At 59.1% G+C, this 21,681-nt stretch overlaps 4 protein-coding genes across 7 annotated transcripts; 2 read left to right on the top strand and 2 right to left on the bottom strand.

The window, feature by feature from the left end:
- The first annotated feature begins 335 nt into the window (after window positions 1-335).
- tmem86a (transmembrane protein 86A) lies at window positions 336-3,631 on the top strand. The gene is made up of 3 exons (XM_077595679.1): window positions 336-479; window positions 1,082-1,346; window positions 1,840-3,631. Exons 1-3 carry the CDS (start codon window positions 459-461, stop codon window positions 2,265-2,267), a joined length of 714 nt encoding a protein of 237 aa, XP_077451805.1. The 5' UTR covers window positions 336-458; the 3' UTR covers window positions 2,268-3,631.
- On the bottom strand, window positions 3,430-7,526 carry uevld (UEV and lactate/malate dehyrogenase domains). 2 transcript variants are annotated; one of them, XM_077595676.1, is made up of 12 exons: window positions 7,335-7,526; window positions 6,866-6,950; window positions 6,696-6,761; window positions 6,459-6,622; window positions 5,941-6,082; window positions 5,751-5,845; window positions 5,562-5,658; window positions 5,237-5,407; window positions 4,971-5,135; window positions 4,841-4,910; window positions 4,650-4,773; window positions 3,430-4,120 (listed from the first exon to the last, which is right to left on the bottom strand). In XM_077595676.1, the coding sequence occupies exons 1-12, from the start codon at window positions 7,509-7,511 to the stop codon at window positions 3,953-3,955; spliced, it is 1,524 nt and encodes a 507-aa protein (XP_077451802.1). In that variant the 5' UTR covers window positions 7,512-7,526; the 3' UTR covers window positions 3,430-3,952. The 2 variants fall into 2 exon arrangements, with proteins under 2 accessions (XP_077451802.1, XP_077451801.1); XM_077595675.1 differs by having other exon boundaries at window positions 6,387-6,622.
- Window positions 7,527-7,951: 425 nt separating this feature from the next.
- cpt1ab (carnitine palmitoyltransferase 1Ab (liver)) lies at window positions 7,952-15,512 on the top strand. 2 transcript variants are annotated; one of them, XM_077595669.1, is made up of 18 exons: window positions 7,952-8,149; window positions 8,959-9,123; window positions 9,201-9,343; window positions 9,507-9,678; window positions 10,112-10,213; window positions 10,291-10,428; window positions 10,512-10,589; window positions 10,665-10,772; window positions 11,301-11,388; window positions 12,985-13,369; window positions 13,438-13,543; window positions 13,649-13,765; window positions 13,851-14,015; window positions 14,103-14,237; window positions 14,299-14,451; window positions 14,540-14,653; window positions 14,736-14,828; window positions 14,900-15,512. In XM_077595669.1, exons 2-18 carry the CDS (start codon window positions 8,983-8,985, stop codon window positions 14,984-14,986), a joined length of 2,325 nt encoding a protein of 774 aa, XP_077451795.1. In that variant the 5' UTR covers window positions 7,952-8,149; window positions 8,959-8,982; the 3' UTR covers window positions 14,987-15,512. The 2 variants fall into 2 exon arrangements, with proteins under 2 accessions (XP_077451795.1, XP_077451796.1); XM_077595670.1 differs by lacking the exon at window positions 11,301-11,388 and adding an exon at window positions 11,822-11,906.
- Window positions 15,513-15,958: 446 nt separating this feature from the next.
- On the bottom strand, window positions 15,959-21,646 carry LOC144071630 (SITS-binding protein). Of its 2 annotated transcripts, XM_077596888.1 has the most exons (11): window positions 21,532-21,646; window positions 20,807-21,417; window positions 20,561-20,732; window positions 19,272-19,479; window positions 19,043-19,193; window positions 17,877-18,083; window positions 17,539-17,789; window positions 17,311-17,447; window positions 17,119-17,234; window positions 16,838-17,017; window positions 15,959-16,753 (listed from the first exon to the last, which is right to left on the bottom strand). In XM_077596888.1, the coding sequence occupies exons 2-11, from the start codon at window positions 21,275-21,277 to the stop codon at window positions 16,550-16,552; spliced, it is 2,097 nt and encodes a 698-aa protein (XP_077453014.1). In that variant the 5' UTR covers window positions 21,278-21,417; window positions 21,532-21,646; the 3' UTR covers window positions 15,959-16,549. The 2 variants fall into 2 exon arrangements, with proteins under 2 accessions (XP_077453014.1, XP_077453013.1); XM_077596887.1 differs by having other exon boundaries at window positions 20,807-21,590.
- Between the last annotated feature and the right edge of the window lie 35 nt (window positions 21,647-21,681).

Genomic DNA, 21,681 nt, shown 5'->3' on the forward strand with positions numbered 1-21,681 from the left:
GTTTGACGATGACGTGGTCTCATAGTTTTGAAAGCCACCCTGGTTTCCTTATTTTAAAAAAATGCCAAATATTATTTGGACTTGTATTTGTCTTTCGTTTTTATATTGCAGTTAGTATTTTCCAAAAGGGACATTTGGTACGATTTGGATGCAGGCGGGCTGCCATTTTGACACACCTCGACTCAACGTAAATAAAAGGCCATCTGCTCTCCGATGTAAAGATCAGGCCGCCCCTTTCTTTTTGGGCGTGGCTCCCGTTCGTCCCGCCCACCCAGCGTCCTATTGGTGGAGGGCTCAAAGCCGCTGGCCTCCTCCGGATTGTCCGCCCGCCCACCGCAGAGGACAAAAACAATCGGCAGGCAGGCAGGCAGGCAAGCAAGCGGGCATCAACGGGAGGCCAAATCCGGCGAGCTGCCTTCGCTTCGGTTCGCTTCGGTTGGGCTCGGCTCCTGGTCGACATGGTTTCTCCCGTCACCGTGGTGAGTCGTCCTGGCTTTTGAAGCAAAGAGCAGGCCGGAGCAACGCCGTTACTCGTCAATGGCGAGAAACCGACGTCGACTCTGTCGTGTCTCTCTGTCCTTTTTTCCCCGTCCGTTCGTCCGTCGGTCCTATTGTGTATCTGTCCTTTCGCTGCCAACCTGGCGCGGTTTGCAATCGAGACGTTTCCGACCGGCAGACAGACAGACAGACAGATAGACACACTTGGACTGGTCGACAGACAGACAGGCCGCCGCGCACTCCAAGAAAAACGGGACGTCACGTGAGCTCACGTGTGCGCGCGCGTCGTATGTGGTTGAACGTCGCTTTTTCGGCAGAGGTGGCTAAGCGGCGGTTCGGGGCCAGACATAGGCCCCCTCGCCTCATTTTGCACGGGCCCAGTCACGTGAATTTGCAGGGGTGGGAGGGTTTGTTGCCAAAATGAAATTCACGTCAAGTTGACGCGCTGCTATTCTGCCAAATGGATTGGATTGGATAACTATTCATTTATTTTGGGGGGAAGCCAGTCCACAGAGGACCCGGCGCTTGTGGCCTCCCTCGGCCGGGGGCGTCCTCACGTGCTGACGTGTCACTGGCGTTTCAGGTGAAGAGCGAAGGCCCCAAGCTGGTGCCCTTCTTCAAGGCCACCTGCGTTTACTTTGTCCTGTGGCTGCCCACGTCCAGTCCCTCCTGGTTCAGCGCGCTCATCAAATGCCTGCCCATCTTCTGCCTGGGGGTCTTCCTGCTGGCGCACGGCTTCAGCTTTTTGGGGGCCCGCTCGGGCGCCCGCAAGATTCTGGCCGGCCTGCTCTTCTCGGCGCTGGGCGACGCCTTCCTGGTGTGGCAGGAGCAAGGCTACTTTATCCACGGTGAGAAACGCAAGCCTCCTAGCCAACGGCCAGCTAGCTAGCGGCCGCTAGCCCAGGGGTCGGGAACCTTCTTGATGGAAAGAGCCATAAACAATTCATATTTTTTAAATGTTAATCCTTGAGAGCCATGAAAAAGTCAACATGCATGTAAATGTGTGCCTTTTTTAGTCACGTCACCACTTTTAAAGTACAAAAAGTCATTGAATTCTTTTGACAACATTGTTACGTTGTTGCTAATCAACGATTATAAGGCGCTGGGGTAGCGTCAACGCCATAATACCAACGTAATGCTCCTATTCCTGCGCTTTCTCACCTGCAGTTTCCATAGTTTACCTCACAGCTTAGCGGAGAGCCATATGCACCCATCAAAAGAGCCATATGTGGCTCCCGAGCCATAGGTTCCCTAACCCTGGGCTAGCCAAAGGCCCGTTAGCTAGCGGCTAGCTAGCCTCTCCGTTGCCGTGAGCTGATTTTTTGGATCTGTTCCGGGCAGGTCTCCTGATGTTCGCCGTCACCCACGTCCTGTACTCGTCGGCCTTCGGCATGAAGCCCACCGACGGGCGGGCCGGGCTGGCGGTGGGCGTGGCCTCGGGCGCCGGCTACCTGCTGCTCTACCCGTACCTGCGGGGCCCCTTCACCTACCTGGTGGCCGCCTACGTGGCGCTGATCGGCTTCATGGGCTGGCGGGCGGCGGCGGGACTGCGGCCGGCACGCCACCTCTGGACCTGGACCGAGCTGTCGGCCTGCCTGGGCGCCGTCCTCTTCATGGTGTCCGACCTGTTCGTGGCCGTCGACAAGTTCTGTTTCCCCGTGCCGCACTCGCGGGCCATCGTCATGGCCACCTACTACGCCGCCCAGATGCTCATCGCCCTCTCGGCCGTGGAGTCCCAGGACGGACGGGCGGCGCGCAAAAGGGCCTGACCCGGACGGGCGGGCCACGCCGAACCGGACCCGGACCTCGCCGACTTTCCTCCCGTCCTGCGCCGGGCCGTCCTTAGCCTCAGCGCCCCGCCCCCTTTCAATTTCTCCCGCTCTTCGTTGGAATTCTCAGCCGTTTATTTGATTTTTTCCAGCGTCAAAAATGTAGTTTTGCCACAGGACCCCCGGAAAAAATTTGGTGCGAATGTTTTTCTTTGCTCGAATTGGTGCCAGCGTTTTTTTGGGCATCATACAGCTAGCTAGCTAGCTGTAAAACAACAACAAATTTCACTGCAGTGTTAGAATTTCCAAACACGCTTGATTTTTCAGCATCAAAATTCAGTCAAAAAACAATAATTGGCAATAATTCACAGCTCGAATAAAACAGAAGTGAATTTTCAGATCAGATTTTTTTTTTTTTGCAGCTTAATCATGAGTCATTATTTTAGTTTGGTTTGGAATGGACCAAATTTTGCTGCTAGGTCTTGATGCTGAAAAATATAGAATATTGCAAAATGGACAAACCCATTTTGATGACACTGCACTTCTAATTCCAGTTGACTTTTTTTTCACAGTAAAACAAAAAAAATCTGCCAAAAAAAGGTGCCTTCCAAAATTTGGAAGGGAAAATGAAAGAAAAATCTGCCAAAAAAGGCGCCTTCCAAAATTTGGAAGGGGAAAATGAAAAAAAAAAGAAGGAATTTTCCCACGTGGGGAACTTTGCTTCGTATTTGCCCACGCAGCAAAAAAAGGGTCTTTTTCGGACAGGGTCAACGACACCCATTTTGCTGATCTGTTGGCTTTTTTTGCCACAAGTGCAAATAATGTTCCTCAGTCCGCTTTCGGCCCGTCGGCGCGCCGTCCGGGCGCTAATTGGCGTCACGGAGACGCAAGTGTTGTCACCGGATGTGATATTTGTCGTCGCAGCTCAATGGGAGACAGGAAATGGCCAGCGATCGACAGGAAGTGGCCACTTAGAAATGAAAAATTGACCCAGAAATCCAAAGTGACCAGAAATTTTTGTTGGCGTTGTCGCCCACGGACTCTCGTAGCAAAGCGTCCCCACGCCATTTTGCTGGAAATGCAAAAAGTGAGCCAATGCAATGAAAATCATGAGAAATGCTGCTAAGATGATCACGTGACATTTTGGAGATGAGCACGTGCATGTTTTCCATTCAGATTTTATTCTTTTTTTTTTAAACAAAAGTAGGCCAAGCTGTATATTTCCAATTTGTAACCCTTATTACGATAGCGTGAATGTTGGTCCTGGACTTTTCACTTGTGATTTATGATTAACAATCTGTTTTCTGTCGTCAAACCGCTCCCAATGTCAATTGGAGAAATAAAGGCACATTTTTTGCCTCCGATGACTTGATTCCCCGCCCCCTCTTTTCTCCCCGGCGCCGCTTTCGTACGCGCCTCCCGTCCGTTGAAAAACAAGAGCGTGTCCAAATAAAGAAAAGCATTTTTTTTTTACTTGATGGCACTCCCACAAAGGCCACGCGTCGACATTCGGATCAAGTGATAAATAAATAGCTTTCAAAGGCAGAGACGGGGCAGAAAAATCAACATTTGGCGTCCCGACGAAGCGCTCGTTTCCACGGGAACGCCGCACGCCTAAAGGAGGCGGCCGCTCCCGCTCACCCCCATTAGCGCCGGCCTCCCTCTCTCCCGTCCGCGGCCCGCCGTCAGATCCTGAGGCGAGCGGCGAGGGCGGCGAGCGTGGCGGCGCTCTCCCGCAGCTTGGCCTCCTGATCCGGGGCCAGCGCCGTGCCGGCGGCCAAGCGCGTGGAGCCGGACGAGCCCAGCATGCACGGCAGGCTGAAGAAGACCTCGGCTCCCACGTTGCCCCAGCCCTGCACCCGCCCCAAAAAAACGTCGTCAATCGGGACGCGGCGGCCCACGGCGCGGATGCCGTGGGTCGAGACTCGGAGGTGCCCGGAGTGGCCTGACTTCTAGTAATGCCCGATTTGGATACAGACGCTCCCCTACTTACGAACGAGTGAGGTTCCGAGCCATTGTTCATAAGTTGAATTTGTTTGTAAGTTGATTCAGTGCTATATTTTGTATTATAATATATGTTTAAGGCCTATATAAGTATATTGACGGTTTATATACGTGCATTTGTATGTTTAAGGCTTGTATAAGTAACCAGCATTGGTTTGTACTGAAAAAAATATTTCATAAAATGGAGAGAATACATACAGTACTGTAACGCAATTTGCAGACATGTTCGTATGTACCGTTGTTTGTAACTCGAATGTTCGTAAGTAGGGGAGCGTCTGTATTTGAAAAAGGAATAAAGTCTTCTTCCGGGACCAAACCCGGACACCTCTGCTCCCGAGCTAAAACAGCTACCGTTCGTCGGGCCCACGATTGTCCCACCTGTGCCAGAGTGCTGACCGAGTGGACTTTCTTCCTGTCCGTCAGGACGCTGTCCGTCAGGTCGGCCAGCGACAGACCCGCCGACCACGAGCGTTGACCTCGGTTCTTGGTCAGATCGAAGGCTCTGGAGGAGGAAGGAAGACGTCGGACGAGTCCGGCGGCGGTCCGGCGGCCGGGAGGACGGCGCCCACCTGTCCAGCGCTGCTTTGCCGGAGCGGTCCCCCTCCGAGGCCGGCGGATCCGCCTCGCCCGTCACCGGGACTGCGGCCAGACGAAAGGACGTCGTTTTGGGCTCAGCGGCGGACGGGCGGCCGGGCTCACCTTTGTTCTCGGAATGCTCGCCGATGACCCAGGCCGCCCGGCGGACGTCGCCGTCCGCCCGCAGGGCGTGGGCCAGACGTTCCGAGTCCAGGTTGCAGCCCGCCCCGATGACCCGCGAGGGCGGCAGGCCGCTAAGCCTCCACGCCACGTGGGTCATCACGTCCACTGGAGGCGCGGACAGGGCAAATTCCAAAAAGAAAATGAAAACGCCGCCCGTCAACCGCCCGGCGCCGAGCGAGCGAGCGACCGACCGACCGGCGACCGACCGGGCTGAGAAGCGACGAGCACGACGGCGTCCGGGCTGAGGCGCGCCAAGGCGGGCACCGTCCCCCGGTACAAGTCCACGTTGGTCTGGAGCACGCCGATGTAGGACTGCTCGGCGCTCCACGCGTTGGCGGTCAGCACCAGCACCCGGGAACCCTTGGTGGCGGATAAATCTGAAAAAACATCCGCCTCCTGAAGAACGAGGCGGATCTCGGACCCTCGTCCTGACCCCGACCGGATTGGACGCGGCTCCACGAGGATGGAATCCGGAGAAGCGGACCGTGTCAACGGTGAAAAAGGTCACGGTGGGTGGGGCCGGTTCCCTACCCTTGGAGACTTGCACCTTAGGGGGCTTGAAAATGTCCAGATCGGCGGCGCCGGTAGCCTCGGCGACGTCCACCAAGACCAGGGCGTCCACTCGGCACTGCGGGCGGGCGCAGCACCACACAAATTTGTCTTCTTCTCCTTCTCCTCCTCCTCCTCCTCCTCCTCCCTTGCGGGTTCCCGGTCGCTCACCTTTGCCAGGATGCACAGCGCGGCGGCCATTCCCAAATCCCCGCCTCCGATCACCGACACTTTGCAGGGCGGCTCTCGCCGGCGTCCGGTTGTACCTGCAAACAAAACGGCGGTGAGCCGGGTGGAGGGACGGACGGGGGGAGGTTCGGGAGGGAGTAGGGTCGCCGAGCCGCCGGCGGGATCCACGCACTGTCGCCGCCGATCCGCAGGTTATCCACGAAGGCCATGAGCTCCTGCGGGTCTTTCTCTGCGCCGACGGTGGAGGCCAGGGGAGGTTCCTCTCCAAACTTGGAGATCATCTGCTCCAGGAGCTCCACCACCGAGCTGGCGGGCTGCGGGGGCAACGACAACATGGGAAATGAACCCAAATGGCCAGGAAGCGACCTGGAGAAAAGCGCCCCCACAAATAAACACGGAAAGGAAGCCACCTAGAGTGAATGCCCCTCCCACAAATGAAGATGGAAAGGAAGCGCCAAAGAAGATCAAAATCCATGCGGGAAATGCCCCCGATATCAAGAGGAAAAATGACCCGGCGTCAACAGGAAGTCACCCGAAAATACCTGCCAAACAAAAGGGAAGCGAGCACACAAGATGATGGACGGAAATGCCCAACAGGAAGTGAAATTGGAAGCCAACCTGTCGGCCTTTTGGCGACAAAATGGAAACAATGTTAGAAAGGGGGGAACGATAGGGGATTGGGGGTCGTACGTGATCCCAGTTGTGCAAGATGGGCAGGTAGATGCGTCCTCGGGCGTCCACGTGTTTGCCCTCCTTGACCGCCATGTTGGGCGTGGGCTTCAGGAGGCAGATAGGGGGCGTGACCGGGAAGGAGTCCATCAGCCACAGCTGGATGGGGAAGTTGTACGAACGGCCTGCCAGAGGTTCCGTCAGTTTCGGCCACGGCCACGGCCACGCCCACCCCCCCCAGAAAATCCACCCTCTCACCTTGGAACTTGACCGGGAGGTTGCCGTTCAACTTCAGGAGCTCCTTCTGGGATCCGTCGCTGAACGCTGCGGTCCGACGGACACGGCGCCCGTCAGAACGTTCCGGGATGTGATCGCCCGAACGAAACGCCCCCGCCCCAACGAAAGGCCCCCGCCCGAACCCCACTCACTGTACGTTCCGACGGACGGGACCATCCCGGGAAAGTTGTTCTCGATCTTGTCCAACTCTTCCACCGCCACATCGTGGAATTTGTACTGAAACGAGAGGCGCGGCTCAGCTCAAGCATCACGTCGCCAAAAATGACGTCGCGGCAGAGAAACGAGGAAGCGCTGACGTTCCGATCCAGTGACCAAGGCGGTCCTATTGGATTGGACTCGGATTGCAGCAACAAAAACAAAAAAACTAAAACTAAAAACCCAATAGAAACGATAACCGGGGGATCTGGAAAGAACATTCCAATGGCGATTCCTTTTGGACGACTTGACTCGTCTTGAATTGGGGACGTTGCGACAAAGAGAGGAGTGGAACAGCCGGGGGAGCCGGTCTAGCCGGACCGGACCGGACCGGACCAGACCAGAGCGGACCCAAAGCGGAGCAAAAGGCGACAAGATGACCTTTTGGGCTTCAGCTCAGCTCACCTTGGACAGGACCAGCTGAATCTTCTCCGAACGAAGGTCCATCGAGGGAACTTTCTGGAACCGGCGCCGATCCGCTTCTGAGCGAGCGAGCGAACGAGCGAACGAGGGGCAGCCGTCAACTTTCGTCAACTTCCGCCAACTTTCCCAGGCGTCGACGTCATCGCCAGCCCCGCCCATTATTCCGCTACGGCGGCCGTCAGCTGTCAGACTTTTTCTTCTTCTTTATAGCGATATTTCGCGATCACCAGAAGAGAAACACAGTTGCAGAATACGCCTGCACTCTGCTGGCGAACTCCCGCATTACAAGTGTCAATACCATCATACCAGTGTATCACAGACATCTTAAAAATAACAAATAAAAACACGGAGAGTCTCTGTCAATGCAATCTTTATCAAAAGCACCCAAACTCTTTATAAAACATGATGTTTATGCTCTAAATGGAATGAGTTTCTTGTGTTCGTTTCCTATTTCATTGATGATTTGCTGATTTATTTTTCCCTCCCTCCGGTCTTCACTTGATGGGTTGGTTGGAATAATAATAGGTAATAACAATCATGATGAACAGGTCAAAGGCCGCCGTGACGTCACATCTCGTCCTGGCCGAACCGCCGCCGCGTGGCGCTGTTTCGCTCAAAGTGACGTCGGCAAAGCAGCCAACGGTTCTCATTCACGTCGACGTCCGCGACGACGGCCACGGCGACGACGTTGGGGTCCGGTCCGGTCCGGGTCCGTTCAGATCAGATCCCCTCTCTCTCGGTCTCTCTCGTTCGCGCCATCCAGCCGTAGCTTCCCGCATTGCAGCCAGCTCGCTTGGGTGAGTAAAACCTGGTTTTGCTCCCAAAATACGACGTTTGGGGGGGGCACAAAAGGCCAAGGGGCTGCTCCCCAGTCTTTGGCGTGCTATTAGGAGAGCAAAAGGCCCAAGAACGTACCCCCCGGGCCGCCAATGAGGGGCATTAGCGCCCAGGTGGAGGGCGTTCTTGGTCTCCACCGTCTTGAAGGTCAGAAGACCCGGAACAACAAAAAGCCGTGTCCGCCTCTCTGCTCATGGTCGCGACGCGACGAGACGCGCTTGATGCGTCAAACTGCGGGTGGGCCATTCGGACACTTGAGGGTTTTTTGTTTTTTCTGGCGAGCGAGCGGCGTGGCGGTGCTTTGCGGCCAGCTCGCTTGTGATGACACCTTCAAAACGGGAGGGGGGGCTGCAAGGGCGGCGTGACATGACGTGACATGACGTGACGCGTCGCGACGTGACCGGCCGGCCGGCAACCGCGATCAATTGTCAGTATCGGGCGAATTTGGGATCCGTTTGCTTTCCACGCGGCGGCGGCGGCTGCGGCTTCTCGTTTGGCTAAGGCGACCTTTCCCCCACTTTCCGCACTGGAAGCTGGGTCATGTGATCCGGAGGGAGGGAGGGAGGGGGGAGGGGCGGGGCTCTTGGAGCGAAGGGCGCTCAATTGAAAGGGCCAACCATTCATTCCACGGCTTATCAATAAGTGGTGGATGGGAGGAATGAAAAGGCAAGGAAAGGCCGTTCTTATTTGCCAGCGGCAGCGCTTCCGCCTCGGACCAATTGGCGTCGTGCGCTTGACCGAGCGCCCGCTCGCTCGCTTTGCCTTCCAGGAGAGAGCTTTGTCCGTCGCCGTCATGGCGGAAGCTCACCAGGCCGTGGCCTTCCAGTTCACCGTCACCCCCGACGGGATCGACCTGCGGCTGTGCCACGAGGCCCTGCGACAAATCTACCTCTCGGGCCTTCACTCGTGGAAGAAGAGATTTGTTCGCTTCAAGGTGAGGGCGAGCGTCCCATGCCGGCGTCCCCCCGCTGGCGTCCCCCCGCCAACCCCAACCACCCGGCTCTGCCTTAGAATGGAGTGATGACGGGCGTGTACCCGGGCAGCCCCGGCGGTTTCCTGGTGGTGGTGGTGTCTTACATGTCCTACAACAAGTACAGACATCTGGATCCGTCTCTGGGCCTGCTGGCCAAAGTGGGGCAGCACCTGCCCATAAGGTAAGCCGACCGCACTTGCTTCCCCCACTTTTGGGGCCGATCCCGGATGGATTCCGCCGTCCATCTGGCGCCGCCGCATCCGGGTTCCCTTTTCATCCTCGGCTTCATTTGGGCTCGATTCCCGTTGACTGGAGCGGCGGATTTTGCCCTGCTTTGTGCGCAGCAGGTACATGTCGCTGGACAGCCAGAAGACGGTGGGCGGCGTCCTGGTGGGCACGGGCCTGTGGGTGACCATCATCCTGATCATGAGGAACGTCCTCAAGGGCCTGCTGTCGTGGCACGGCTGGATGTACGCCCGCCACGGCTCCGTGTCCTGGTCCACCCGATTGTGGATGGTGAGTGATGGATTCATTATTCATACAATTTGAATCAACATGGAGACATCTTTAAACATAACTGATTATAACTTGCAAGGAGAATACACTCATAACTCGCCTTCTTTCAAGAGGATTGTGAAGAGCGGCATACTCTTCTCTCCATTTAGTCGTGCCATACTCAAAACATTACATGTCATCTGATTCAAAACAATTGCATAAGCTAACCGAATAACACCATTAAGGTCCATTTTGTATGACGAGCGGTCGTATGACGAGGTACCACTGTAATTAAAATGTATAATGCATCTATAATATTATCCAGAATAACCCCAACAGCTTTGCCATTTGGGGCCGGTGTTGGTCGGGGAGAGCCGTCGCGCCGCCGTTTCAAGCCGGGCCAGAAGCGCTCGAACCCCGCTTAAGGTTAACCCGCCCTCCCGTCGTCCCGCAGCTGCTGGTGAAGATTTTCTCCGGGAGGAAGCCCATGCTTTACAGTTTCCAGAACTCGCTGCCACGGCTGCCCGTTCCGCCGGTGCGGGACACCTGCAGAAGGGTGAGCGCCGGCCGACCCTCCCACCTCCGTCCGTCGAGCCGCCCAACCCGTCCGACCCCTCGGCCATCCCTCCAAAGTACCTGGAGTCGGTGCGCCCCCTGATGGACGACGAGCGCTTCGAACGCACCAGGGCGTTGGCGCTGGACTTTGAGCGCCAACTGGGTCCCAGGCTGCAGTGGTACCTCAAGCTCAAGTCCTGGTGGGCCTCCAACTACGTGAGCAGGCGTGGCGCCGCCAAAACGGGGAGGGGCCCCTTCCAGGCCCCTTCCGTTGATCTGGCTTTTCCCGTCCGCCTCAGGTCAGCGACTGGTGGGAAGAGTACATCTACCTTCGAGGTCGGGGCCCCATCATGGTCAACAGCAACTATTACGCCATGGTACGGAAAACGCCACGCCCTCTGGTCCGCGCCGTGGTTTTCCGGAATAACGGCGCCACCGCCTTTCGCCCGCAGGACTTCCTTTACGTCTTCCCCACCTCGCTTCAGGCGGCCAGAGCAGGTAACGCCATTCACGCCATCATGCTCTACAGGCGGCAGTTGGACCGGGCTCAGATCAAACCGGTGAGTGGCATTGGCGTGACGCCGCGTGCGTGCAAAGACTGCCTTTCCTTTCCCCGTGCACCAGCCAGTGACCCTAACTAAGCCCCCCAAATGGACTAAAAGGCATCCCCAATGGTCAGGAAGTGGCCCGAGAGCAACAGGAAGAAGCGACAGTTGACTTTTGCTGCGCAAGTGATTGGCGATCCACAGGAAGTGATCCCAAATGAACAAGTGTAGGGGAAAAAAAAGGAACCAAAGAGTCACTAAGAAGCGATCCCTAAATGAAGGAACCCATGCCCGTCCCCCCATTTGCAGCCGCCGCCATCGCCATCGCCGGCGCGGCGTGCTTCCACTTGAACCGACCTCCTAGCGAGCCCCGTTCCCGTCCGTGACCCTTTTGGCGTCCTTCCTGCCGAGCGGCGGCGGCGCCGACTCGTCCGTGGCTGACGCGCCGTCTGTGTTGTGTGTGTGTGTGTTCTTTTGGCTGCTACGGACGCCGCCGCCTCCGCCACCTTTGGCTCCGCCTCCGCCTGCTCCTCCTCGTCTTAGATTTACTTGCTGGCAAACAAGGTTCCCCTGTGTTCGGCTCAGTGGGAGCGGATGTTTAACACTAGCCGCCTCCCCGGTTCGGAGACAGGTAAGACCAGTGGCTCTTTTCGGCGGCCGGCCAAGCCCGCCGGCCCGGCGCCAAAGGGAAACGGCCCCCCCGGCGCTCGGACCTCGTTCCGCCGTCATTTCCTCCCGCGGCCCACTTGGCGCAGATATCCGAGACGCGAGGCTAGACGTCTACGCCGACTCCAAATGGCGGGACGGGGGCCCCGCCCCGCTTTCCCGCCCGCAACGGGTCGGGGCTAGCTAAAGGCGGCTTCCGGCGGCGGCCCTTTTTGAAAATGGAGTCCTGGCGCTCGTCTAGTTTTCTGGCTTTGGGATGATCTGCGCCTCCCCTGGTTTTCATCTCCATCCTCCATCTCATCGCCCCAAATCCCCCCCCCTTCAGTCCCCCCGTAAGGTGTGCTTGCGACTGTCTGGTGGATTTGTTTGACCCCGCCCCTTACCCTCTTGCTTTTCAGCTCATGCTCCTAAACACTATCCCCATGTGTTCCGCCCAATACGAGCGTATGTTCAACACCAGTCGTGTGCCTGGCGTAGACACAGGTAGAGTCCTTCCTTCCTTCCTTCCTTCCTTCCTTCCTTCCTTCCTTTATTTTGGCACGTCACTCTTTACTGAAATCCCAAACAAGAATATGGACTGATTTTTCTCCTTTCATTCCAATGAGAGTGAAAAAAGAAATGTTGACCCTGTTTCAAAGGTAAACCTGAAACCCACAAGACAAATGATTTGTTTTCCCTTTTATAATTGATTTCCAATTTTTTTCAATGGACACCATAGACCAGGGGTAGGGAACCTATGGCTCGGGAGCCACATGAGTCATTAGAGTCTTCTGCATCAATTCTCTCATTGATACTCAATGATATTCATTGATTAGCAACAGCGTAACAATGTTGTCAAAAGAATTCAAAGACTTTTTGTACTTTAAAAGTGGTAAAATGACTAAAAAAATGGCACAATTCTTTTAAATTGTGAGTATGGCTCTAAAGTAATAACATTTGAAAATAGGAATTGTTTATGGCTCTCTCTTTCAAAAAGGTTCCCGACCCCTGCCATAGACGCTGGTATACATGGATAAATATAGAGAGATTTTGGCATGGCCCTGCACCGTCGCTGTTAGCGATAGCAGCTAACGCGGTGGTGCGCATCAGTATTTTTGGTGGCCTTCGCCGGCCTCGCCGTCCCCCGAGGAGGTCGGCGAAGATGCCCGGCCGGTCGCCAGCCGGCACCCGACTCTTCCTCATCCCATTCCCAAACATTACCTCCCTTTCGGGCAGGGGTCGCCCGACGGCGGTCCCGCGGAGGCCTCGTCGTTCCACGTCCGCCTCGGCCAATGCGCCCGAATCCAATCGTTGGGATGGGACTGCGATGAGTTGATTGTTGGATTCGGGTGCGCTAGAGGAGGGAGACCTGGAAACCAAACTGGTTAGGACCGGAGTCGGCGACTCCTGCTTTGGGCTTAGCCTAGCTCAGCTTAGCTTAGCTTAGCTTAGCCTAGCCGAAGCCACCTTTCACAAATCCAGAAGGAAGGGGCGGACGACGGGGCGGGCAGCGTGGGAAAGGGCTCGGGCCCGGCTTCTCGGGGCGCCGCTGACGGGGCCGCCTCCACCTTTTGTCCCGCAGACGTCCTCCAGCACTGCGAGGAGAGCAAGCACGTGGCGGTGTACCACCGGGGCCGCTTCTTCAAGGTGCCCGTGTTCTACGACGGGCGGCTCCTGCGCCCGCGGGAGATCCAGCAGCAGATGGAGCGCATCCTGGCCGAACCCTCGGAGGCGGCGCCGGGCGAGGAGAGGCTGGCGGCGCTGACGGCCGGCGAGCGCGGCCCCTGGGCCCGTTGCCGCCTGGACCACTTTGCGGCCGGCGCCAACCGGCGCTCGCTGGACGCCGTGGAGAAGGCGGCCTTCTTCGTCACCCTGGACGACACGGAACAGCGCTTCCGGCCCGACGATCCCGTGGCCTCGCTGGACAGCTACGCCAAGTCGCTGCTCCATGGGAAGTGCTACGACAGGTAAAGGTGGGATGGGGGCGGGGCTAGCCAGTGGAAGCGCTATTCCAAGTCCCTCCCTCTCTCCACAGGTGGTTCGACAAAAGCTTCAACCTGATCGTTTTCAAGAACGGCACCATGGGGCTGAACGCCGAGCACTCGTGGGCCGACGCCCCCATCGTGGGCCATCTCTGGGAGGTCCGCCTCGCCGCCGCCGCCGCCACCGCCGTCTCCCGCGACTTCCTCTTCCTTTTGGCCGGTGCCGGATGAGGGTTATTTGAAACCCAAGTGGGTCTCTGGCAGCACGTGCTTTCCATGGACCCCTTCAAGCTGGGCTACACGGAAGAAGGCGACTGCTGCGGGGAGCCGCACCCCAACCTGCCCTCCCCCATCAGACTGCAGTGGGACCTTAACCAGGAGGTAGGCGCTGAACGCCGGTTCCTCCGGGAAGCCAGCGTCCGTCCGTCCGTCGGCCCGTTTACCGACGTCCGTCCGTCCGTCTCAGTGCCGGGAGACCATCGAGCGCTCGCTGACGACGGCCAGGGCCCTGGCCGACGACGTGGACAGCCACATTTTCCCCTTCGCCGACTTCGGCAAGGGCCTGATCAAGAAGTGCCGCACCAGCCCGGACGCTTTCATCCAGATCGCCCTGCAGTTGGCGCATTACAGGGTGGGGTTTTGGATTCTTCCGCCGGTCGGCTCTGGCTTTTATTTTGGGATGGATGGTTTGACTTTGTTTGACCGGCACCCCCCCCAGGACAAAGGCAAGTTCTGCCTGACCTACGAAGCCTCCATGACCCGGCTGTTCCGCGAGGGCCGGACGGAGACGGTTCGCTCCTGCACGGCCGAGACCTGCGCCTTTGTCGCTGCCATGGTGGCGGGGCAAACGCCGGTAAGGCGGAGCGGGGTGGGGCGCCGACTCGAGCCTCACCTCCACTCCCTGTCTCCCTTAGCGAGAAGAACGTCTGGCCTTGCTGAAGGCGGCGGCGGAGAAGCACCAAAGCATGTACCGCCTGGCCATGACCGGCATGGGCGTGGATCGCCATCTCTTTTGTCTTTACGTGGTTTCCAAGTACTTGGGCGAAGACTCGGCCTTCCTGAAGGAGGTAGGCGGTGGCGGTGGGGGTCGCCGGCAGGGCGGGGCACCTTCTCCAAGGGACGGCGCCCCCCGACCCTAACGGGGGCGCCTTCCAGGTGCTGTCGGAGCCGTGGAGGCTGTCCACCAGCCAGACGCCGCTGCAGCAGGTGGAGCTGTTCGACCTGGTCAGGCACCCCCAGTACGTCTCGTCCGGCGGCGGCTTCGGACCCGTAGGTTTTCCCCTCCCGGCTCTCGCGTCGCCCGCCGCCTCCCCAAATCCGGGTCCCCGACCGGCGCCGTTTTCCCTGGCAGGTGGCCGACGACGGTTACGGCGTGTCCTACATCATCGTGGGAGAAAACCTGATCAACTTCCACATCTCCAGCAAACACTCCAGCCCGGAAACGGTGAGCCGGAACCCGGCGCCGCCCCACGGGGCCCCACGGGGCCAACCCTACCTAACCCTACGCTTGACTAGGACTCGCACCGCTTCGGCGCCAACATCAGACGGGCCATGTTGGACCTGCTGGACCTCTTCCGGCTGGACCACCAAGCTTCCCAGTGAGAGAGGGTCCCAGAGCGGGCCGGCCGTACCTCCCGGGTCCGGCTCCCTCCATTCAAAATCCACGACGCTACATGCCCCGCCCCGTTTGTCGGAAGCGGGAGGGCGGGGCTTTTCATTTTTTTTTGTCCCTTTGCCGCCGCCGCCGGCCGAGGGTTGGGGGGCGAGCGGCGGGACTCGGGCGACAAACGTTTGGTCTGGTTTTTCTTGCTCAGGTTTTGCTGACTGCGCTTGGATTGACGTCACGTGCGTGCGGTAGTTGTGTTTTATTCGATTTGGCTTGACGTTAAGACCTCTTTGAATGTGTGCCCTCGCGTCCATTTGGAAGCCACGCCGAGACGGGAAAACGCTTTTTCCTGCCGGCGCTCCGTTTTATTTCTCGCTTTGTCGTTGGGGCTATTTCCCAGGACTCGGGCCTTCTGGGTGGGCTTTATTTTAGAAGGGTAGGGGGGTGTCGTGTCGCCGGGCGCATTTGGACACGGCGCCTTGTCATCGAAGCCTTCCGACAATAAAAGCAATGTCAGACACACCTTTGAAAATGGACCTTTTTCTCCTCTGCCATTTGAGACACTTCCGACTGAACAGTGCAAGTTTTTGGAGCCACGTGCCGGCTTTGTAGTTCACTTGAGCTTTACACGAGCACCGGGAGAAAAAGAAATCATCCCACAGCGACTCGTGACAAGCCGGAGAGCCAGCCAACTCGCTTGCGGAGTCCGCGTGACCCCGGACAGCTGCGCCTCCCGTCTTAACGTTGGTGGGGGGGGGGGGGGGGGACACTTGAGTGGAGGGGCGTGGCCAAGAGCCAGCCACCGGGGCCACCTCGCTTGGCTTCGCCCCGTCCCCGAAGCACTCCATTCCAATGGCAGCCCGTCGTGACCCAAAATCAAGAAGTGATTGGCAAATGCCAAGACGTGAGCCACGAATGAACCCCCCCTGCGGCCGAAGACGGCGTGGCAGGCGATCCAAACCTCTGGTGGGTACCAAAATGTAAACTTTATTGTTTTGGGGAGGAAAAACAGCACGGGAGAGGCCGTCCAAAGCGGGGAAAAAAACAAATCACTTTGTACATTCATCGGGACGGAGGAGGAGAGATTAAGACGCGGCCAGACGTCGCTGGCGAGCTCAAATCGGGAGCAAAAGTGGCCTTAGGTCTGAGCGCCGCCGCCAACAAACATTCCAAAAGCCTGCTCACGTTGCGCACCCCCCAAAAAATCCTTTAGGGTGGCTGGCCATGGACGGGCGCCCCATTTCAAAAGGCCAAATGGGTCCTCTTAAAGTAGGAGGAGCCCCGGAAGAGCAAGGCGCCCGTCGCGCGTCACGCTTCCAACGGACGGCGAGCCAAGCTTTCTGCTGCCGGAGCGAGCCAAGCCCACTTTCACTTCCTTTGGTCTTCTCCACAGACAAAGCTTCCTTTCAAGCCCCCCCCAGACACAGAAAAGTAGCACACAAAGTTTGATCAAAGAAAACATAGTGGGGGGCCAGAGGTCCAAGTGATTCTGGGGGAGGGGGGTAGGATTAAAAAAATCGCCTCTGACCGTCACGGAGGAGTTCTACGTGGGCACGCTCTTAAAAAGGGCCGGAACGGGAGGCCGCCGGATTCCGCTGCCGCCAGAAAAGGCCCACCGCCTCCAGGGGCACCGGGTAGTCCCGGATTACGGTCCCGCCGTCAAACACTCGGCCGTTGGCGTGGTCCCGCCAGCGGGAGCCCCCGTCCGGTAAGTAAACGTCCCTCCGCCGGGCGCCCATCTCCACCACGGGCGCCACCAGGACCTGCCGGGCGTCAAGTAAACGTGAGGCGAGCGGACGGGAGGAGGGAATTTCCCCGGTCGCTCGTTCGCTCGCTCGTTCGCTCACCTCGTCCCCGATGAGGAACTGGTCGTCCACGGCGAAGGCCCGCGGATCCAGCGGGCTCAGCCACCACACGGGCCGGTAGACGGGGTCGCCCGTCCGCCGCCACTCCTCGCCGTACTTCTCCACCAGCGGTGCCACGTCCCTGCGGTGCTTGGCGATGTACGTCCGCGTCAGGTTCAGCACCTGAGGCCGAGCGTGCGCGCGTCAACATGGGCGTCCGCCGCCGCCGGCCGGCGCCGACTGTTTTTGATTGGCGCAGAAGCCGGAAGCGGGCCGGCACTGACCCGCTCCTCGCCGCAGAGCCACGGGGGGGTGTGGAAGCTGAGCACGGGCAGGAAGGACGCCATCTCCAGCCACCGGATGTACAACTCCTCGTCCGCGTCTCCGGGTAGGGAGCCGCCTGCGGACGAGCGGAGGGTCCGTCTGCCGTCGGATATCGTGCGGCCTAAACCCCGACGCCCCCCCAGCCCACCTACCGACGGCGTCCGGAATGAGGAAGTTGTATCCCAGCAGGGCGTGGCGCAGCAGCGAGGGAATGACGGCCTTCAGGCCCATGGCGCTCCAGTCGGAGCGCAGAGGGCTCATCCTCACAAAGACCGGCTGGTGGCTGGACCTGGGTGGGCCGAGCGGCGCCGTGAGCGGGCCGGCCAAGGTTCCCCTCAAGCCCGAGCTAAGCTAAGCTAAGCCTCCCCCCCGCAGCGCACCTGGTCCCCGCCGACACCACGGCCGAGACCCCCATCCTGGCGGCCACGTGGGCCAGCAGGCCCACGTAGGCGTCGCCGGCCAGGGGCGTCTCCTCGAGCAGGTTCCTCTCCCCGCCCTCCAGCGCCACCGCCTCCATTCCCAAGTGGGCTCGCAGGGACGCCACCCTGTCCAAGAACCAGGCCACCGCCCCCGGGTCGCTGACGTTCAGCTTGACGCAGAATTTGCCCCGCCAGCGAGTCAGCAGTGGGACCTTTGCAGACGGAGGAAGGGCGGGGGGTGACGGAAGGTCAACGGAGGAGCGATGGCAACAGCGGCGGCGGCGGCGACGACGGCTCACCGGCTGCCCGCGAGGCGGCGAGGGCAGAGCCAGCCAGAAGGTATCGGCGCCCTCCGCCAGCGAGGCTCGGAAGCGCGCGCTGTCCACGCCCAGGAAAGGGGACAGGGTGACGGAAATGTTGAGAAGCTTGACCAATGGGAGCTCCCGGCTCCGCCTTCCCGACGCGGCGGACGCCCCCCTCCTCCTGCCGTCTGCCTCCTCGTGCTCCTGCCCCAACGGAGAACAACCACCACAACCATGGTTCGGCGAACCCGACTCCCGCGGAGGGGGGGCGGGCGGCAGCCGAGCAATTTGGGGAGGGGGTGCCTCCCGTTCATTTGGGGTCGTCCCTGACTCTCCATTTTTGACTGGCTTCCTGGAAATGTAGCCCCCCCTTCCTATCAATGTCAGGCACTTCCTTTTTTTGAATTTGGCCCATTTACGCCTCACCTTGTGTTTGCTTTTGCAACATTGTGAGGTTACTTCCTGTCCATCCTGGGGGGGGGTCATTGCAGGTCACCTTCTTTGGCTCAGCCCTACGCCTTTACAATTTGAAACATAACTCTGCTGTCTTTTATACCTTGCGCATTCCAGAAGGGGATTTGGGCCGGCCAGCTACAGGAAATTCAGATTTTTTGCCAGCTAATCGGCTTCAACATCTCAGAGAGAGCGTGGCACGGCGTGACACGGCGTGACACGGCGTGACACGGTGTGACACAGCTCCGTTGTGGATGGATTTGGGTTCCTTCCTACCTTCCTTCCACCCTGCCGATTTGGAAGCCTGTTCTGGTCCTATCCCGTCAATTTAGGCTCATTTCCGTACACTCGCCGTGTCTCTCGGCCTTCGCTTTGAATCTAGCGCTGGCGCGGCGGCCGCGCACGGCGACTCGCCGCGCCACAGCGTCTGTACTTTTCCGTAGTTTTCGCGAACGCGTTTCCCGGCGAGCCGCCCCGCGCGGCGTCCCGGCCGGGGGCGACTTCGACCGATCGCGTTTCCCGTGTGATCTTTTCCGAGGCGCTGTTGACTTGGATACCTTTTGGGTAGAGGGGGGGGGGGGGGGGGCAAAAAAATAAAACCTCCCACCTCCCGCTCTTTCTCTTTCCCTTTCTCGGAAGCCTCCAGACGAGTCGGCCTCAAAAAAGAGGGAAAAGGAAAATGGCGCCCGCCCGCCTGCCCTCCCGCCTACCGTTTGCCACAGGAGGTTGGTGGAATGTTCGTTTAGGCCGATGATCCCGTCTCCGAGTCGGTGGCGTCTGAGACGGTTGGAGAAGGTCCTCAGCTCCCTCTCCACCTTGGCTGCCGAATCCACGTCGGTCAGGAGCTTCCAGGACGGCAGCCTGTAAAGGAGCGGGCGGGAAGGATGGCGTGAGGGCCCGGGGTCAACCGCAAGGTTCCCCTCCGAGCCCCCCACTTACTGGAGCGCCTTCATGTCCGGCACCTCCCTCGGAAAGAGCGAGAGGCGGCGGGCGGCGTGGCGGTGCGCCGCCCGGACGTCCTGGGCCACGCAGACGCTGTAGCGTAGCGGCAGGAGGTCCGGCCCGGGCGGCGACTGCAGGCAAAGGCGCCGCCCGCCCTTCAGCCCCACTCGTAGAGGAACATCGGGCGAGGCCAGCACCGCCACCCCTGCGGGTTGGGCCGGCCGGGGGAGAGAGAGAGAGAGAGACACACTTAGCCCCGACCCCCGGTTCCACACCCCCCCACGCGGCTCTCCGTCCGACGGGAGGAGGAACACGGGCCGCGGAAAAAGAGCCGGGCGAGCGGGAGGCCGTGGCTGGCCGGCCGGCCAGCCACGGAGCGCCCCTCCCTCGCCGCCTTACGCAAGCGCAAGGTGGAAAGTGTTTGCTTCTTGACTCATGTTTCACCCCACCCCGTGTGGAAAGTGCTCCAAGACACGGGGGCGAGCGAGCGGGGCGAGCGAACGGGGCGAGGGAGCAAGGATCCGACCGGGTTGCCCATTTCTTCAATGTCAAAGGCCCGGCCGGCTTGGGAAATTCCATCCCACCGACGCCCAGTTTCCCATTTTGTTCAACCTTTCGGCCGGCCGTACTTCCTCCCGTGCTTCGGAGGGCTCAAAAACCAACCCCCCCTAAATTACAAACAAATTCAATTTATGAACAATCGCTCGGAACCTAACTCTGACTCGTTCGTAAGTAGGGGAGCGTCTGTATATTCCACCTGAATTTGTATTGATTTGAGGTGACTTCCCTCCCGCTGGCCTTTCTAGGTCACGCTGTGCCAATTTCAGCTGACGGTAGATTTTGAGCTCACTTCCTTTATATTTTGCTTCACCTTTTATTTAGGGGGCATTTTGGCCAGCCGGCCTGCCGTCGGCTCGCTCCCGGAAAAAGCCGGCCTGAAATATGGATGCGGCCCAAAAATAGACTGAAAGACAATCCCGTCGGTGGCACGTGGCTTTGTTGCTTTCCAAATGATACGACGTGTACCCGGGGAGGAAAGCCGGCCTTTTCCACCGGAAAACCACAGAGAACAGCTCGAGAGAGAGCTCTCGCGTTAAGCCGTGCCTCGTGGAATCACACGGCGGCGCGCTAAGCCCCGGCGGCCCGCTCTAGCTTCCCGTCGCAAGCGGGAAGAAAAAATAAATAGTCAGCGTTTTTTTTTAGGTCAAAGGGGACAGAGTCCGTCCAGAAACCCTAAATCCACCCCACGACGAAGCCATAGCGCACATGGACGGCGGCCGGCTCACCCGACGAGGCCAAGAAGTAGCGCTCCAGCGCGGAGGCGAAAGCGTGCGGCTTCTCCTGGAGGTCGCTGACCACGAAAGGCTGCATGCTGGCGTTCTGACGGTTGATGGGCCACGTGGGCGCGCCAACGCCGGCGCCGCCGTACCACGAGACGTTGCTCATGGAGAAGCAATCCTGCAAAGGAGAAGGAGGTGGGTTTTGCGTCTTTTGCGCCCGTCCGCCCGCCCGCACGCCAACCGAGTACCTACCTTGAGCCGCACGTGGCAGCGCGCCGGCGTCCAGGCCAGGCCGTAGCACTCGTCGCCGTCGGGGTGGACGCGCAGGGTGATCCGCAGGTCGGCCAGCGCGTCCCAGGTGTAGCAGAAGCGGGTGTCGTTGAGCCAGCAGAGGTCGCGCACGAAGGGCAGCTCCAGCTCGGGGTCGCCCACGTCGCCGCGCACGTGGATCTGGGCCAGGGTCCGCTCGTCGCCCAGCGTCTGCAGCAGCAGCGAGCGGCTCCTGCGATCCCACACCAGGCCGCTGCGAGAGGCCTTCAGGATCCAGTTCTTGTTGGGCTGGTCCACCACTTGCCAGTAGATGATGCCGATGGTCATGACGAAGAAGACGGCCACGCCCAGGCAGGCCACGGCGCCCTTCCACGTCTCGTTCATCTCCTTGGAGCCCGTGTCCCACGTCACCTCGGGCGCGGGGCTGCCCTTCCGATTGCGAGCGAGAGGCATCTTTTTTTTTGGGGGGGGGTGCTCTTGCTCTTCACGCGACGGCCAGAGGCGCAGGCGATGACGATAATGACGACGACGGCTGCTTCGGCGACGGCCCACGCGAGCCGGCCCTCATCGCGCCGCCCGTCCGGAATCGAAATCTGCAAAGCAAGTGTTCCTTCCTTGCTCGGACCCTTCCTTTCCTGTCCGGGCGGCGGCGACAAGAAATCGATCTCCCCCCCAAAAAAGTGGCTGGCGTGCTCGACTTTACTCACCGCACGGCGTTCTTCGCTCAGCTTTTTGGAAGTATGTACTCTGGTCGCGGTCCGGGATATATGTGTGTGTGCGCGGGTGTGTGTGTGTGTGTGTGTGTGTGCGTACGGGTGGTTCGCCTCGCCCCCCGCCCGTCTTGGCAGCGGCGACCA

Source organism: Stigmatopora argus, chromosome 3 (genome assembly GCF_051989625.1).
Source record: "Stigmatopora argus isolate UIUO_Sarg chromosome 3, RoL_Sarg_1.0, whole genome shotgun sequence".
Lineage (NCBI taxonomy): Eukaryota > Metazoa > Chordata > Actinopteri > Syngnathiformes > Syngnathidae > Stigmatopora > Stigmatopora argus.